Genomic DNA, 19,040 nt, shown 5'->3' with positions numbered 1-19,040 from the left:
TCATGGAAATTTGAATAATTTATTATGTAAACTTGAACTGAATCTGTGAATTGAATGCAGCTGTTCAATTTTTATAAATCACCCTCAAAGACAGATGCAAGACAGTTACGCAGTTAATCAATATCCATCAATAATTAGATCTGTATTATCCCTACTGTCATGTTCATGAATTTGGATTCATTTTAACTTGAATAGGAATCGACATTACACGGTTTCACACATTGCACTCTTCAGAAAAAAGGGTGAAAAGGGCATTTTAGACATTGTTTTCTCTGTAAGAGAACCATTTTCTTAGTGCTATAATATATCCTCAATATGGTTTCCATCAGCTGGAAAAATCATTGACTTTGGCAAAGAACCAGTTATCCTTTCAAAATTATTTCTTTATTGATTTTTTTTGTTTCTTTCTACACAGGGTCACTGCATTTACTAATGAAACTTTGAAGAACTATTTTAGGGTGAAGTCATTTGAATATTTCATTTATGCCCTGTTGCTGAACAAAAATGTACATAATTTCATGGGGCCAGATAGAACAAGACTGTCTTGGCACAATTGTGAGGCACACTGGATTAAATATGGGAGAGAACATATGTTTTGTATTGTGCATTCTCAGACGAGATCACCTACACTCTCAGGAAAAAAAGGAACAGTACTTTATTGTCACTAAAGGTACAAACATTGCAAATGTACAGCAGTAGTTTTAATGTCCAGTTTTGTTCCCTAATGGTATATTACATACTCTTCTCCAGAAGGAGAGGTCAATATTTGTAAGATTTCATTATATATCTGTGTGAAATAAAATAAGTCCTGCAGATGAAATTGGCATATACAGGGTGTGCCATTTATATGGATACACCTTAATAAAATGGGAATGGTTGGTGATATTAACTTCCTGTTGGTGGCACTGTTAGTACATGTGCTCACAAACAGGAAAATGTGTTCAAAGTGCTGCCCATTGTGTTGGATATTCACAGCATAGACAATTGCCTTCAGATGACCCCAAAGACAAAAGTCTAAGTGGGTCAGATCGGGAGACCTTGGGGGCCATTCAACAGGCCCACATCAACCAATCCACTTTCCAGGAAACTTTTCATCTAGGAATGCTCGGACCTGACACCCATAATGTGGTGGTGCACATTTTTGCTGGAAAAACTCAGGGAACGTGCCAGCTTCAGTGCATAAAGAGGAAAACACATCATCATGTAGCAATTTCACATATCCAGTGGCCTTGAGGTTTCCACTGATGAAGAATGTCCCCACTATCTTTGTACCCCATATACCACACCATACCATCAAGATGTGCAGCACCTGAAATTATGGATACTGGAAGCCTGTGCTAGCATTTCTTCTGTGGTGTTGCTATCAGTGTGTGAAGAGTGGGAGAAGAAGTTTGCATTGACAATCCAACATAATGGGCAGCACTTTGAACACATTTTATAAGTGGTAAGAAACTTGTAAATAACTAATGAAATAATAAAGTTACGTTAAAACCAAGTACACCATAGCTTTTCTTGTGAAATTCCCAAGTAGTCTGATATGTCACATGACCCTCTTTCCATTGAAAAAACCAAAGTTGGATCCAAAATGGCCAACTTCAAAATGGTCGCCATGGTCACCACCCATCTTGAACCCCCCCAGACTAATGTGCCACAAACAGGACATTAAAATCACCAACCATTCCAATTTTATTAAGGTGTATCCATATAAATGGCCCACCCAGTAGAATCAACACAATTTAAAAAAAAAAAAATACAATTATAAAAATAAGGCTCAAAATGTTCCCAAATTAAAAGTACAGCATACATACCCTTGAGGCTATACCACGGTGACAGTTTTTCTTTCAGTGTAGTTATGAATATACCTGGAGACATGTTAAATTAAAAAAATGGCAGTACTGAGAACATCACGTAATTACACAACAGTACTGGACCTGTGTTTATGTGAGCAAACAAAGCTGAGGTTACAAACATGTTTGTCACTGTGGTGTGGTCACATTGGTATATAAAAAGGAACAAGAACTGAAACTGTTCTGGACAGGGCTGTTTAGACAAGGGGAGAACAGTGATGTTTGATCCTCGTAGTATTTTGACCAAAACATGTCACAGACATTTCATTAAGACCCCAGGGAACTGTGTTAACTTGTGGAAAAAAAGAGTATAGTATGTTGCCTTTAATACAGAGGGATGGACTAAAGACAGCTAAATTAAGGTCCCTACAAAAGCACTAAGTAGATCCAACAGCGTATTATTGACCTACTTATTAAATATACCAATGAAATATACCATTTCATTTTAGTTATGTTATTAGTTTTCGCAGAATTACAGAATTAACACACCCTGTGATCCCTTGTTTTATGATATTTTTCCAGTCCTGGTCATTCTCTGTGGTTTGTCTTTATAGTTTCTTTCTCTCTCATTTTCATTCTTGGGGTTTCCTGTACATTTTATTTACCTGTGTTTAATCTTGTTGAACAAATCTACACTTCCTTCTTTGCTTCTCCCCATACAACTATGCTACTGTTGGTTGGTGGTTAGAGGAGTGATTAAAGTATAATAGAACATTAAAGGATTAAATAGTTATCAAAAAAACAAAACAGAAATCTGGCAATTTGTTAATACAGATGAAAATTTAATACAGCCATGAAAATTCATGACTGATGCAGTACTAATTATTCTGCAATAGCTCAGTATCAGCAGCAGCAGCCACATCACCATCATCAATGATATTGTCCTAATCAGCTCTTCAGAGAGACCTGATTCTCTAAGGGTCTTGATTGGGGGGCTTTTTGTTTCACTGCAACTCCAGCTGTGTGGACACAGCTAATCTCCCCCATTTCATCCTCTGAAGTTTTGGGAAATAGAACTCTTGGAAAACATTCCACAGCAATCCTCCATCCACTCTGCTCTTGTTTCAATTCTCTTTCTCTCTATCTTTTTGTTCCTCTGTTTCTCCTTCTTTCTTTACATTTCCTTCTCTCCCTCTCCCTCTCATCTCTTAATCCCAATGCAATCTGTCATTCCTTCTTCATGTCTATACTCACTCTCTGACTCTCTGGACTCATCTACATCACTTTCTCCTTCTGTCATTTCATATCCCTGTGTCTCTACTCTTTCTCTCTGCACCTGCTTCTTCACTCTCTCTTCAAATGCTTTACTCACACACAAATACATTTTCTATATACTCTCTTTCTCCTCTTCATTTGTGTTGGTCAGTTTTTTCTCCTCTCCTTCAGGCGGAGTTGGGGATGGCAAGAGTCAGTGGTCTGTGCTGAGTCATGAGGAAAGAAAAAGGAAAAGCAATTTCTTCATCCTCAAAACGATAAACACACTTACTTTTGCCCTTTTCCTTCAGCTGCCAGTCTACTTGGCATATGCTCGCTCTCTCCCTCTCCCCCACCCCTCTCTCTCTCTCAGAAGGGCCCATGTGATTATTTTTATAGAGTCCTTGTTAACATGCATTATGGCATCTAAGACAGACTCTCATAAAAAATACACACCCTGCTCCATAGACGCACAAACACACACAGACAAAATAGCACACACCTACACATACACATACGCATACAAATTCATACTCAGATGTATACACACAGCAATGAGCCAAACTGAAGTAGTCTTTGATGCATACATTACACATCAGATGCTTCAGAAGGCATTATCAATAAAATATTTAATGTGGCACAGCTTAAACAGCTCTATGAGTGCATTCTTTCTTTCTCTCTCTCTCTCTCTAACTCATTTTCTTTGTCTCTCTTCTATGTGGTAGTGTAGCAGGGTTAAGTAGGAGTTTCTGTGACTGGAGGTTTGCAAGTGTTGTTAATGAAGAGAGACTGAATGTCCAGGCTTGATCTCTCCACTCCTACACTTCTCTTCTGGGGAATATGGCGCAGATCATCCACTCTCTCGCATATAAATTCCACTGTACACACTGAATGAATATTGATGTTCATGCTCTTCATCACCACCAGATCTGTTCAAAGTTGAGCGTTGCTACGTCACCGGATGTGTGTGTTTATACAAGAGGGAGGGAGAGAGAGAGCTAGGTAAATTAATATTTTGTATGCAGGGATGCCAGTTCAAATCAGCACCATGTACATATTCATATATAGATATTGTTTTTCCCTTCTCCTTCAGTATTTCTATTCATTAAGCATTTTATTCATTGCAATTAGCTTCAATTGTTAATTACAATACATAGCGAGGAAGAAATTGGCAATGAGTAGGAGAGACAGAGAGAATTCAGAATGAACATGAATACAAAATAAGATTCATATGTTGTGGAATTATAAATAGAACATTTTGTAGGTCATGTATTGATAGGAACAGGAAGAAAAAAGTAGGAAAACAGCATAAAAAAAATGCTGGGCTCTCTTTTGTGATTCCACATCCCACTGAGCAGATGTTAAATTTCACTGGTGCAGTCTAGTCAAGTCTGGATGACTGGAGGAGTCTCAGATGAAACGGCAACTTTTAAAGAGCTCATGAAAAAAACATTAACAACAACAGTTCAAACAAAAAAAAAGTGCTTTGTTATTTATAGCTGACTGTAAAGGAGGAGTTTTTCAAGTATGTCTGATCTTGAGAAACAAAGGCCTTGAGGCTCGAAGTCAGTGAGTCAGGGAAAAGTCAGTTCTGCTGAAGTTGTGATTTGTGTCACTGTAAATTAAAGCCTTTTCGTTTAAATCTGAAAGAAGGTCGTTTTTTTTCCCCCTGGACTCTGGGTGTGAACACAGCCCCAGTGCTATGAATAGAGCTGTAATTACAGCGCTGAGTTAACGTATGCATGAGGCATCGACCGGCAACGGCAGATAGAGGGGTGTATGTGCAATTATAGGACTGCTCAAATCAATAATCTTGAACAAACATTTCTATATAATGCTATACATTACACTTCTCCGAACGCTTAGCCTGCAATTATGCTTCAGTACACAAGGGCAGGCAACACAGATGCTCAGTTATAGATTACATACTGTTTCTGTCTCAGATTTGCACGGCAGTGCTGACCATTACCATCATCATCATAATCATCAGGACTGGATTAGTATGTTATCTCCTCTGTTTTGTGATAACAAACTGATACCCAAAACAAACCTACAACATCCTTTGCACCTCTTTAACTGTAAATGCATCTTCAGTTCATATAGTCTCACAAGGGGGTGACCTAATCTCCTCTAGTCAATCTACTGGTAATAATAGTTAGGAGTCTGTGAAAACTTCAGTATAGGGTGGGCAGCTCCAAGGCACTTGGTGGTGACTGGAGCGTGGGCAGCTGGTCTGAAGCGTGAAGTGGCGGGATGACAGCACCAGCATCTCAGTTTACTGTAATTCCCTGTGTCCATGGATCCCCTGGATCTGCTGCCTTTATCTATGGGGGAGCATTAACTACCAAAAGCTAAAGTAAACAAATGAATTTTTAGCCTAGATTTGAAGATTTCTACTGTGTCTGAGTCCTGAACATTTTCTTTAAGATCATGCCAGGAACAGCTTAAGAAAAAGCTTTTCCTCCAGCTGAGGCCTTCTGAATTCTGGGAAACCTAGTGTCAAAACTGGTCTAAAATGTGACTACAGTAGTGTGTAGGTCCTGTTACATTTTGAGTAATACCAATAGAGTCTAGGATTAAAGTAAATGCCTTTTTTAGTGGGTCATCTGCCTTCTCAGAGTGGATATCGATATCTTATTCATATGGTTTAACCCACGTTTCTATGAGACAGAAAACGTCAAATTTATGATCACTTATAATATCATTTATGAAGACTGCTTTTGAGTTTAGTGATCTTATATTGATTAACATAAATTTTAGATCTGAAGTGTTGCTGCCATCATATGTGTATGATTCAATATTGATTAGGTTGTTGAAATGGGCTGATTGTGATTTTCGACTTTTACATTTGATTCAGGGGAAAGACACAGTCTCAATTCAGTTGAACCTAGGTGACGCCTGAAGGCATTTTGCAGATGGTCGGTTTAGCCTGTCTGTCTGTGGCCTGGTCCCGGCTCTGGATGGTCAGCTGCTGTTTACACTACTCTGCTGACTAACTAAAAGACTATGTACTATGCTGCAAGTAAGTAAGGCAGCACACTCCTGCGTGGGGTAGATACCAACCCTACCTATAAGACCAGGCTTGCCCTTGAAATGTAACCAATTGTCTATAAAGCCCATTTGATTTTTGGAACATCACTTAGACATCCAGCAGTTTAGCACTGAGAGTCTGCTGTAGGCTTTAGCGCTGTGCCCCACTGGGATGGGACTAGAGCAGATTATGGCATCGGACATCGTCTGATCCACTCTATAAATGATGCCCTTTTCCTTGGGCACCTCCAGCAGTAACACAGTGGGTAGAAATGCACTGTTACTTTAGAGTGTAGGCTATTTTGCAGAAAACTGTATAATATATAAATATGTAAAATAAACAAAACATACACTCAATGCTTTGTAATGGACAACACAGGGAAATCAGCATTTAACAAACTGGCTATTAATGAATGCTGCTGCAAATAATCTATTCCAAATACAAATCTGTTTCCTACTTTCCTACAAAACTGTTTCCTTCTATATATCCCAATGTTTGTGGACACTTCTTCTAATGAGTGAATTTAGCTAATATTTTATTGTTCAATTGGATACATTTTATTGTTTTTCTTATACATGTTGCAGGCCTCAAATTCAAAATGAGTGATTTTTTGCAAAAAAACAATATATTTTATCCATTTAAACATTTAATATCTTGTCTTTGTATTATATTCAACTGAATATAGGTTAAAAAGGATTTGCAAATCATCGTATTGTGTTTTTATTTATGTATTACACAACGTCCCAATTTAATTGGAATTGGGCTTGTAAATATATTACCATAATCACATATTTATCATAATTAATAAATATATTTTAAAAACAACCTTCATTTTCTCTGTCCTTTGCTCTGTGTTTTCAGTGGTTTGCAGTGCTGTATGGGAATGCTATAATCACTCACAGATAGATGTACATCTTGCCCACTGACATGGAGAAATAATGGCCGGTTCAAATCAGTAGAAGCAATCTTACACTCGTGAAGATTACAAAAACAAATAAAATATTTCAAGTGATACAAACACGTATTTTGCAAGTTGCACAAGTTTCACAAGAATTGTAGTGTTTGCTTTATTAAAAAAAGGAACAATAAGGATTGCAAAACCCAAGAAACAGTCGAGGTGCTGGGTGAGGGTGCACTTTCATTGCTGTCTAAAAATCTCAGACATGCCCCCTAGTTACTATTCTGCATTTATTACATAAACAATGTTGTCCCTTTCTGTAGTGTTGTGCCTTGTATTGCAGAATAAATCCTCATTGCACCTTTTGCACTCACTCATTCACCCAGTTACATTTAACAAACACTCCCCAGCCAAACATCATGCTAGAATAATTTTTCTCTACTCCCACAAAGGAATAAAACATGAAATTACATCAAGAGAAGGTAATTTCTGGGCTTTTCTTTGTTAATTGTGTGCTGTTAAATTCATTCAATATTCTAGCCTAAACATCACAAGATGCTTTAATACACTTGTTAATTGGATAAAGATGTGCTGATAATATAAAATCAGATTCTTTGAATTTTAAACACACTTCACACACATGTTTGTTCTGCTGTAAATCTACAAAACTACTGGTGCCTGCGACTAATTTCTGTTGTCACTGCTGTAAAAAAAAGAAAAAAAAAGAGAGTGAATACTCTCTAAATTGCTCTGGTTTGCATCAACACTGAGAACAACAGGTCAGTGCTAACACCCTGGGGAACTTAAATATAGATATCTGCTTTTAGATACAAGTTGTTAGCGTGTCTTGAAGAAACATTTAATTTCTTCTTCAACACATCTATGGTGACTTAAGTATCTCTTTATTTATAAAAATCACATTAGATAATTTCATAGAATAAACAAACTATTCTTATAGATTAAGACATATATAGGATACCTAGCCTCCTAGCCCCTTAATTATGTACCAGCACCCCTAAAAATAAAAAGTAAAATGTAGTTTTGGTGTTGTATTTAACAGCTGAAAAAATATTTAAATCATACAAAATATATGGTTATTCAAAAAATAAATAAATAAATGAATAAAAAATAAAAAATACAGCAACCTCCAACTTTGCATGGCAAATACTATGATCTACTTTTTCTCCCTCAAACCACTACACTCATTAGCAGAAATACTAATTGGTGAGTTATTGGTTATTTGGTGAGTTAGCTAAATCAAGTGAGAGAAGCTTGCTGTTGTGACATTGATAAGCCTGTGTTGATAGATGCTGTGGGTTCGATTCCCGCTCCGGGTGACTGTCTGTGAGGAGTTGGTGTGTTCTCCCCGTGTCCGCGTGGGTTTCCTCCGGGTGCTCCGGTTTCCTCCCACAGTCCAAAAACACACATTGCAGGTGGATTGGAGACTCGAAAGTGTCCGTAGGTGTGAGTGTGTGAGTGAATGTGTGTGTGTCTGTGTTGCCCTGTGAAGGACTGGCGTCCCCTCCAGGGTGTTCCCGCCTTGCGCCCGATGATTCCAGGTAGGCTCTGGACCCCCCGCAACCCTAAATTGGATAAGCGGTTACAGATAATGGATGGATGGATGGATGGATGGATGATAGATGCTGAACTGTAATTTTCTGTGTGTATATGTGTGTGTGTGTGTGTGTAGATAACTCCTAATCAGCCATGTATATTTGGTTATTTTTTTAAAGAAAAGTAAGTAAATAAGTAAGGTTTCAGTGACAGAATAAGTTAAAAATTTAGTATATTCATTGCCCACAGCATTGTGACCAGATGTTTTTATCTATTGTTTAATCCCTCATTATGTTTAACTTTTTGTCCAGTTTCTTTTGTAATACATCATTTTTTTTGTAATCCATCAATATATTTTGTAATAAACCAAGTGATTGCTCAGCACTAAAGGAAGCTTTCTCAGATTTGTTTTGTCTGTCCAGTCACAGTGTTTCCTCCAAATGTTCCAAAATGTCAGATGTTATTCTTTGTAAGTATGGAATTCATTCATTCATTGTCTGTAACTTTTTATCCACTTCAGGGCTGCAGAGGATTCGGATCCTACATGGAAAAACACTGGGCACAGGAACACACCCTGGAGTGGACACCAGTTCTTCAAAGGGTAACACACACTCACACCTATGGACACTTTTGAGTCATACCAATATGTGTTTTTGGACCGTGGGATGAAACCAGAGCACCTGGAGGAAACCCACATGGACACATTTTTTAAAATTTGATATTAGACCTTTGGAAGTCCTAGACCACTATGGTCACTGGTGCCAATAATATGGACAAAGAGTGGAGAAACAGGGAGGTGATTGGAATATTTTGTCTCACTGGTGTATACTTAAACAAGAAAATATAGCCACCTGAATCATAACCTCAAGAAAGAATAAGCACATTATAATTCTGAACCCTATACTCATATTAAAAGCAATCATGATGCTAATACAGATGCTTTGGATTCCATGCATTAATTAAATTAATGAATACATAACCTCTAAAAACATTTCATGGTTGTTTTCACACTACTTAGATATTTCTTCTGGAAGGCCTAAAAGGGCGTAAGTCACCAGTGTTAATGGTGTGGACATTTAAATGGCCTCTGTATGCTTTAGAGCTCTGTCCTTTTGTTATGTAACGTACTAAAGAAAGACCAGTGAAAATGCAGCCTTGTTAAGGGTGACAAAAGGAGCAGTGTTCATTAAAAAGAAAAGAAATAAAGCAAGACATGGCAGTTATGTATTCCTCTTCTGTTTCAGACACAAGTAAGAAGCCTTCCTTCAGCTCGACCGAGTTCAGTAATTACTTATTGTCTAGTTATTTTTATCCCCTTTTGTCCTTAATCCCTATTGAATTAAATTTACATTGTCTTTGCTGTAGGTCTAGTAATTAAAAGTATCACACTTAGCACAGATAGCGTGGAAGCTATGGCAGGCTCATGTACTGACATTTTTGGAGGCTGGTGCTCATGGAAAAAATGACAGCAAAAATGCAAATTAGATTATTCTTTTTTTTTTTTTTTGCATAATGTGGATGTGTTTATAAGATTTATCACATTTTAAATCTAGTATTAAGGGTTTTTCACATGGCATTAGTGCCAAAGCAGGGAATCCCAATCTCCTTTTTTTTTTATTTGCCGTATTGATACATTTATAAGGTAAAACGTTTTTGGACCTCATTTCAAATTCCTTTTTTAAATACAGGGCATTAGTGATGCAGCCTTGAGATTATTAGTGAAGTCAGGAACTTATGTGGGAAAATTAGTTCAGGGTTTCAAAAGCCACTTATTTTGATCCAAAACTTACTAGATAGTACTCCACATCTACACAGGGGTCCCACTGTTCCACAGCCTAGTGGTTTTATATGCCTTTAGTCTACTCTTGTCATGTGCAGCTTCTCCAGAGCATTCCCATTTAAATTCTTGTTTTTCTATGAAGATTATATAAAGAACAGCTGAAGGTCTGCTACCTTTAGTGTATATCATGTATATCATTACTATAAATTTATGCTATCTTTAAGAGCATTACTCTGTCTGATATGATATTGTGTTTTGTTATTTCATATTTTTCTCTCTGTACTTGATCTGTTTATTTATATAATTGAGCTTATTTAATTAGAAAATCCAGAAGTATCTTGACTTGGATTTGCATACTACTTTTCATTAGCATCTAAGGTCTACAAATCTATTGTTGTTGAGTTGTCAAGTGACCACAAAGTAGGCAATTAATATGCCAGAATATTAGATTTAATGAACAATTTAAAGAAATCACACCAAGAAAATATTTAAGACCATCACATTTCATACCCAATACACTTTGTCAATTCCGACAAATATAATTGTAGGCTAAAACCATAGTTCCACTTAAACACAGAGTGCATGACGACACATTTTTACACTGACAAAGCCTTTGTTACTTCAAATTCTGACTGCTTTGTTTGCGTAATATTGTGGCTGTTGGCCTAGGCTTTGCCCATTGTCAAACAATTTTTTACTTGTTACCTGATTTTTTAAAAATGTAAATATTTTTGAACGTTAAATATCAACCATTTACAAACTAGGCAAACTTTACAGATTTGTACACAGTTACTGCAACTCAAAATAAAACATAAGAATATCATAAAAATGAAGAGTGTATAAATGGTTAAAAATTAAAAGGATATCACATAAATAAAAAAAATCAAATAAATAAGTAAAAAGAAAGTAATAAGTGATAAAAACTACATCCATAAATGGTAATACAAATAGTATAATCATAAAATTACAATAAAATATAGCAAAAAACAAACAAACAAACAAACATACAAAACATTTAAATAAATAAATAAATAAATAAATTTTCTACAAATCTTCTTTTTCAAGTTATGACACTTTGTATCCTGGATGAATTCAAAACTCTGTGCTAAACATAGAGGACCAACTATGGAGTATAAACTGCTTCATTCAGAGCCTATGAAGCAATTTGATTCTTAACTTTAGTTTAATAGAAATATTATATAAAAAATCACGTTCTTGAATAGTTTTGCAACTTTTAGGTTGTAAAAATGACATTTGGCTCCTTTAATCTTCATTTAGACCTGAGGGGGTTCTTTTTATAATATTTTATATTATAATATTTATATCTTGGGTTGTTGACCACCATGCCATTAGAATCTATTTGGCATCTTACATCACATGCCATGAAACATAAATGCCACAAACAAGAAAAAAAATGTTAGAATGCCTCATTTGGGGTACATATTCTTTAAGAATCCAAGAAAACAAAATGTTTGATTTCAAATCAAAATATTCATTCATTCATTAATTTTCAGTAATCATGTCATCCTTATCAGGGTCACATTGGATCTAAAGTTTACCTGTCATTACTCACACCTGTGGACAGTCACAGAGCCAATCCACCTACCAACATGTTTGTTAGGTCTGTGTGAAAACATCAGATCCCCTGGAGAAAACCCACACAAACACAAGGAGAACATGCTCACAGCCAGTGACCTGAGGTGGGATTGAACCCACAACCCCAGGACTCTAGAGCTGTGTGTCAATGAAAACTGCTAATATTCTGAATGAAAGTCAGTGAGAAACAGTTTCATTGACAGCTCTTGCTTTCTTTTACTATGAGCAGAGATTAATGATTAAAGAACTGGAACCAAAGAGCTCTCTGACCAGAGAAAACAGTTATGAATATCTATAGAATCTTACACCTGATAAAATTATTACAGCATAAATTATAATACAGTATCACTGGCCCTAAAAGGTTTTATATATATATTACACTCTGTACACTGAACTATTTCATCTCACATTAAATAGATTAGCTCATTACAGTCACATTCTCCAAGTATCTCCAGAATCAAATATGCAGCTGCTTCAAAAATACAGTTCCCCATTCCAACCAAATGACACCAAAATATGTCAGTCCAGCCAAAGTTACTTTTTTGTTGAGAGAAATTAATCTTAATATATAGTGAAATATCAAACAAAATATCATATCTCCAAAAGGTAACTGTACAAGAGAAGTTAAAGCTTAAATATTAAATTTTATGTCATCTTTTGAATTTCTATTGGCCCATTCATAAATAAATAAAACATTTGTGTTTTGCCAAATTCTCAAAATATGTTTAAAACTTGAAAGGTGCCCAGGACAAGCATCTGCCAAAGGACGTAAATGTATATTTTGACTACATGTTTACCATATTTTTAGAAATATTTTGTTCAAGTCGTAAAAGTTTAAAGTTTACAAAGGTTGCCTACTTGAGGATAGTTAAACAATACACAAATGTAGGTAAGCAGAGGAACAGAGGAAATGTTTTAGCTGCTGCATTATTTTAAATAGAAGGAATCTAAGAGTAGTATTTCAGGCTTAAGAAGTGTTTACAAAAAAATAACACATGTGTTTCTTTGTTGCAAGGGCTCAGTTGACAGTTTCATTAGCGTCCTGGGATGTAAACAGACTTGTATCTCTCTAGCTGCAAGGCACTAGCGAATAGAGCAGAGAGGAATATTTGCACCATGCGGAGTGGACAACTATTAGAATCAAATCATCCACATCATTTGTTGCTCATTGTAGGAGCAGACGAGGTGCATCACTGACTTAGCATAAGCATTTCATATTCTCATTTTTTAACAAAAAAAAAAAAAAGCTTTCCAGCTTTTAGCTTTATGGCATTGTGTGGCTGTGGTGCTTATGAGGTTTTTTTTTTTTACCCATAATACACCTGCTAAGCTCAGAACCAGGATCTGAATTGTCTTCTGGAAGAAAACATTAACAAAACTACTCGTTTTCAAGAATATCCTACCTACAGACACTTTTGAGTCACCAATCCACCTACCAAAGTGTGTTTTCGGACTGTGGGAGGAAACCAGGGAGAACACACCAAACTCTTCACAGACAGTCACCTGGAGCAGGAATCAAACCCACAACCTCCAGGTCCCTGGAGCTGTGTGACTACCTGCTGCACCACCATGCCACCCTCTAAAACATAATGTCACATCAAATTACAGATGCACATTAAGAGACATATTGGTGTAAACGGGTGTTTAGATTGGTTAGATTTTTAATCCAAAAGCAATATTTCATGACATAATCTTTTACTATATCTGTGAACTTATACAAATTAATTCCTCTTCTGCAACCACTTCAGTCTTTTCATTGTCACTGTGAGTCAGGAGCCTACGAGCCTTCATTGTGTGCAGGGCAGGAACATACACTGAATGAACAAGGCACCTGCCCATCACAGGGATATGTGCCTAAAAATATCAGTAGTCACTTGAAAGCACATCTATATTTTTACACTGGCAAAATCATCCAAGATCCAAGTGACAAGTACTATGCAAGCCAACAATCCAGTATTCATGAACAGCCTGGTTTAATAAATCCTACTTCTAACACTCGAAGAATATTGTTTGGAACACATGTAGGTGTGAAATGCTGGGTGCTGTATAATGCAAGTTTTCTCCTAATAAGGAGTTCACACTGGCTTTTTAATTTCATCAGGCAGATTGAATGTGGTTTGTAAAAGCTGTTAAAAAACTAAATACAGCTAAATCTCAAAGTGAAAGCCATCAGAATAAAAAATTAATCAGTTTTGATTTTGCCTCTAAATGATTGCCAATTTCCAAATATATATAAATTTTATGTTGCTGCTGTCCAAGAAAATTGTTTAGCTTCATTTTTTCCATTTTTTTTAACACTGGAACCCACCAGTTGCTCCTTACTTTGTGGAGAAAATTATCACAAACATGGACCAATAGAAATTCTACTAAAGATACCACTGAGATACTGAATATGGGACATTTGATCAAATCCTCACAATGAATATCCTTACAACTTTGAGAAAGTCATCCCCACACGTGTCCGTCTCTTTTCAGGGCTTGACTCAAGCAATACTGAACATTCCTTTAGTGACCCTTCCTCCAGCCTGGTCAGAAAAGTTGACCCTCTTGGCAGAGACGCTGTAGGCACTCACTTCCTCCTGTTCGGTTTCATACTCTGGACTTTCATGGGAGGAATCCTTGATGACGCTGTAGTAAACAGGGGCGCTGTGTTTGGCAGCCTTCTCTGTGCTGGAGCCAGTCTCGCAGTGGCAGAGCTTCTTGAAAGCCGTGCGGAACTTCTGAGACATGGCGTTGTATATGATAGGGTTGATGGCGCTGTTAGTGTAGATGCTCATTCTGCAAAAGAGCAGGAACCAGGTGTTGAGGTAAGGAGGGTCCATCAGAGAGTTGACCACCACCAGGGTGCGATAAGGCATCCACAGCAAAGCAAAGAGGACCACCACCACTGCCAGCATCTTAGTCACCTACAGCAGAACAGAAGAGCAATGGACAGTAATGAAATTCAGGCAAGATGTAACCTTGGAGTAGTGGTCATTTTCTTTATGTTGTTAAGAAACAGCCATTATACTGACTCCTAGTGGCCTGGATGTGCCATAGATTCTGTATTAAACCTGTTTTATTTGCAGCCAACTCAGATTATCCTCTCTCCATTTTTGAAAATACCCATTTCCAGACGAATACAAAAATGGTTTCATCATCATGCCCTTCCAGTAGGGGCCATAGAACCTAAGACATCAAAACAACTTAAAGCATGAAACCAGTGGTGGACAAAGTACACAAACCATGTACTTGAGTACTTAAGTCTTGAAAGTTAAAGGACCTTGGTATTATGGTTCTAATGTCCAATAATAATTTTTGTAACAAGACTCATGTTTAATCAACACACAATAGGTGAAAAGACTCCAGTGTCACTCTTTGTTCACATGTCTTTTAACAGAATGTCATTTATTAGACACCAACGAACACAACAGAAACCACCAAAGATTAATAACAATGAATGTATATCAATTATAAAACCAAAACCAACAGAGATCACTATCTCCTGAGTATTAAGACTAAGTTATTTTATTAGAATTCAAATAAGATTCACTGAGCTTGCACACAGAGGAAGTTGTACTCCACATTTAACCCAATCCGTGCAGTGAAACACACATTTACACACACACTAGTGAACACTAGGGGGCAGTGAGGACACATGCCAGGAACAGTTGGAAGCTTGAGCCACGGCCCCCAGGGACAAGTTGGGGGTTAGGTGCTTTGCTCAAAGGGCACTTCAGTCATGACCTGCCAACTCTGGGGATCGAATCGACAATCTTCCGGTTACCAGCCCAGTTCCCTAAACACCAGGCCACAGCTGCCCCCATCAAACCTATGGCGTAGGGATCAGTTCAATGTGTTACCTACGGTGAAGGTTTGATGCAGAATTGCACCTCTCCAGAAATGTAGCTAACTACGCGCTGCAATGACTGTTATTGGTCTGCAGTTAGACGAACATAGATCAAGCTGAACTGAGGAAGCCCAAAAATATGAACTCCACACTACAGAGACTGCACACAGCTGCAAATTCACTGACAGAGACTTCCTCAGATATTGGTTTGGAAGTCACATAATGAAAAAAAAGGTTAAACAAAGGAAAAATACTCTAAAAAAAACCCCCAAAACTTCCTCCAAAAGTATAGGTTCTGCAGTGTTGAGCCAGGATTAGCATTGAGAGAGACTCCCTATTACAGCTCAGTGAAGCATCACAATAATTCTGAAGCTGTAATAGGGTCAAAAAATATTACAGTTCCCTTTAAGCTCTATGTTTTGTTTTCATATTTGGAAAGTAGGTTTTTTATTATTAAATAAATTTTAGTTTTTCTGGCATTTTGCTTAAAACTTGGTTTTGTTTTTTGGATTTGCCTTTTGGATCTGTTTATCTCGCTGTGCTAATTTCCGTCCGTCTCCTGGCAACGGTGCCTCGCAGAGAGCTGTGCGGAGCCCAGAGATTTTTTTCAGACATGTTACCATTTTACACACACATACACCAAAAGGAATGGCAGATTTTCATAATGTAGTGGTGTAAAAAGTAAAATATTTGAGTTTGAAATGTAGTGGAGTTAAAGTAAAAAGTCGCCCAAAATGGAAATACTTCAGTAAAGTACAGATACACAAAAAAAAAACACTTAAGTACAGTAACGAATTACATTTACTTTGTTACTGTCCACCACTGAAAGGAATACAGAGGTTTAATCCCACATACCTCCATACTCTCTATGTAGTGCACCACTCAAGTAATTAAATTATTGAATCTAGTGCATTATTATTTCTAATACATCATTTCATTTTATTCATTATTCATTATATTTATTCACTGCATGTATACAGTGTAGTTTTATAATTTATGTAACTAAATATAGAGAAAAGGAGCAGTTACATACATTTTAGCCAGACACAGACACGCTGTGTGATGTCAGCATTTCCAAAAAGATGACAAGAACATTGACAATGGTGTTTTCAAAAACCTTAATTTTCAGAGACCTAAAACACAATTCTTTGTGTGGATGCAAGTCCAAATCTCAGACAAAAACCTTTTTCTGAGATATAAATTAGTAATATTTTTAGTACAATAACTGAAGAATCTCCACATGTATTGCCAATATACATAATGAATTTGTTTTGCTTGTTGGCTGATAGAAATATGTTCATTCTACAGGCACATGTTGGCTGTTCCTGTAATTGAGAACATAATGAGAGAATCAAACAGTTGCTGTGTTACCCGTTAGAGACAGACATTCCATTAGCAGCTTTTGGTGGAATACTGCATCTGTCATGTTTGATGTCATGGTCCCTTGCCCCCCAGTTCTCCCCTAAATTCTTTCTGCGAAAAATGCCTGTCTAAGTCATGAGACAGCTTTTGTCTTAATTTACTATTTGTTATTATATAATAACATAACATTATAAGGTAATGTATGTGTAATTTTGAGCTGTGAAGTGATGTTAAAGCTAATCTTGTAAACTTGTAAATATACTTGCTATTGTGTATCTTGTAAATTATATGCGATTAATGTAGATGAATAAAAAAAGCAATCCACATATTTGATTGTTCAATTTTGACATAATACAAATCATTGATCCAGTTTTCCTGGATATTGGCTCTTCCAGTAGGTCTTTGGAAAATAGGAATTCCATTTCTCTGTAATAACAGCTTCTCCCTTTCTGGGAAGGCATTACACTGGATGGTACTAATGCTGAGTTAATGCTGGGTTACAAAAAGTGCTTCAACTCATCCCACCGATCTGGGTGGAGATCCATCACACCAGAGAACACAATTCCATTACAGCAGATGTCAGTGCCTGGAGGAAGCTTATAGCCCTGGAGTTGACACTTGGCAAAGGAGTCAAGCTACTCATGCTTCTATATGGAGACTATACAAACAGTGTGTTGATGAATGGTAAAGAGCTGAATTCTCTCTTTCAATTTACCTGTTTTCTAGAGGAAACTGCACCCTTGTTGGGTTTGCAGGAGACCTTCACCGTGCTGTTGGTCCGTCCCTGGTGAATGGAGTCATTCCCTCTTTCAGACAGATTTGAAGGGAGTGGGTTCATAAACAATATTCTAGCGATCAGCCCATAAAGCACTGTGGCCACAATGAGAGGAATCACATAGAACAAGGTGAAGTCCAGAAAGTAAATAGGCATGTAGAGGTTTCTGGACACCCGATAGCCACATCGGACAACCACTCCATCGGCATAAACCATCTCATGAGTATCAACGAGGAAAAACCACATGATGCAATAGAGGGAGGTGAAAATCCACACACAAGCGATAATCTTCTTGGCTCTGGATACAGTGCAAATGAACTGGGCCTTGATTGAGTGACATATTGCTATATAACGCTCAACAGTGAAAGCTGTGATAGAGCAAGAGGAGACATTGATGCCCAGATACTGCAGGTAGGTAATGCACAAGCAGCCGGCGTAGCCATAGATCCAAGATGAAACGACCTCAGAAATATTGGGCAGCCCTGCCGCCAACAGAACAATCAGATCTGCAATGGCCAAGCTGACCAGATAACAGTTGGTAGGAGTCATCATGTGCTTGGTTCGGAGGACCACCAAGACCACCATGATGTTGCCAGCTATTCCCACCCCACAGATCAGCAGAGTGAGGAATATAGTGATGACCTGAACTTCCAGAGAGTTCTGAGGCATCTTGGCCAAAGGTTCACTGTTGGTGAAGTTCATGATGGAGCTTAGTGTAACATTCTCCATTGTCGGTGGAACTGACCACTTCTTCTCATGTACTGAAGGGTCTCTGGAAGGATTTTTTTAGGATCAGACACAACTGAGAACCTGAACAGAAAAAAAGCATTAAAAATGTTTAGAAGTTCAACAAATATTTGAGAGACCCACTATGACCTCAAGTTAGCATTGGACAATATGCACATTATGAATTACTATGTCTATATTTTGGCAATGATATTGTTATAAACAACATTTCAAATAATGTCCTATACAGTTAAACAGGACAAACCATGCTGAAATGAAATAGGCAAAGGTCAGTTTAAAAGGAGCAATGATTATGAAAACGAAATATTCATTCAACATTTCTGCTGACTTTAGGTGTATTAATGATTAAGCAAGTTCCCTCTTTGCTGCAGTAACAACATGCTTCTGGAAAGGTTTTGCTAGATGCCGTAAAACTTTTATGGGCATT

At 37.3% G+C, this 19,040-nt stretch overlaps 1 protein-coding gene across 1 annotated transcript; it reads right to left on the bottom strand.

Moving 5' to 3' along the window:
• Window positions 1-14,294: 14,294 nt before the first annotated feature.
• Window positions 14,295-18,595, bottom strand: LOC136666408 (thyrotropin-releasing hormone receptor). Its single transcript, XM_066644578.1, has 2 exons — window positions 17,807-18,595; window positions 14,295-14,806 (listed from the first exon to the last, which is right to left on the bottom strand). Exons 1-2 carry the CDS (start codon window positions 18,593-18,595, stop codon window positions 14,384-14,386), a joined length of 1,212 nt encoding a protein of 403 aa, XP_066500675.1. The 3' UTR covers window positions 14,295-14,383.
• Between the last annotated feature and the right edge of the window lie 445 nt (window positions 18,596-19,040).

The sequence above is a fragment of the Hoplias malabaricus genome, chromosome 14 (genome assembly GCF_029633855.1).
Source record: "Hoplias malabaricus isolate fHopMal1 chromosome 14, fHopMal1.hap1, whole genome shotgun sequence".
Classification (NCBI taxonomy): Eukaryota; Metazoa; Chordata; class Actinopteri; order Characiformes; family Erythrinidae; genus Hoplias; species Hoplias malabaricus.
The sequence above is the reverse complement of the archived record's forward strand: the minus strand, read 5'-3'. Positions and strand labels throughout refer to the sequence as shown.

Excerpts from the sequence above, each read along its gene's own strand:
- LOC136666408 (XM_066644578.1), bottom strand. The coding sequence starts at position 18,595 with ATGGAGAATGTTACACTAAGCTCCATCATGAACTTCACCAACAGTGAA. Across the intron at positions 14,807-17,806 it reads CAGTTTCCTCTAGAAAACAG|GTGACTAAGATGCTGGCAGT; the intron begins GTAAATTGAAAG and ends GTTCTGCTGTAG.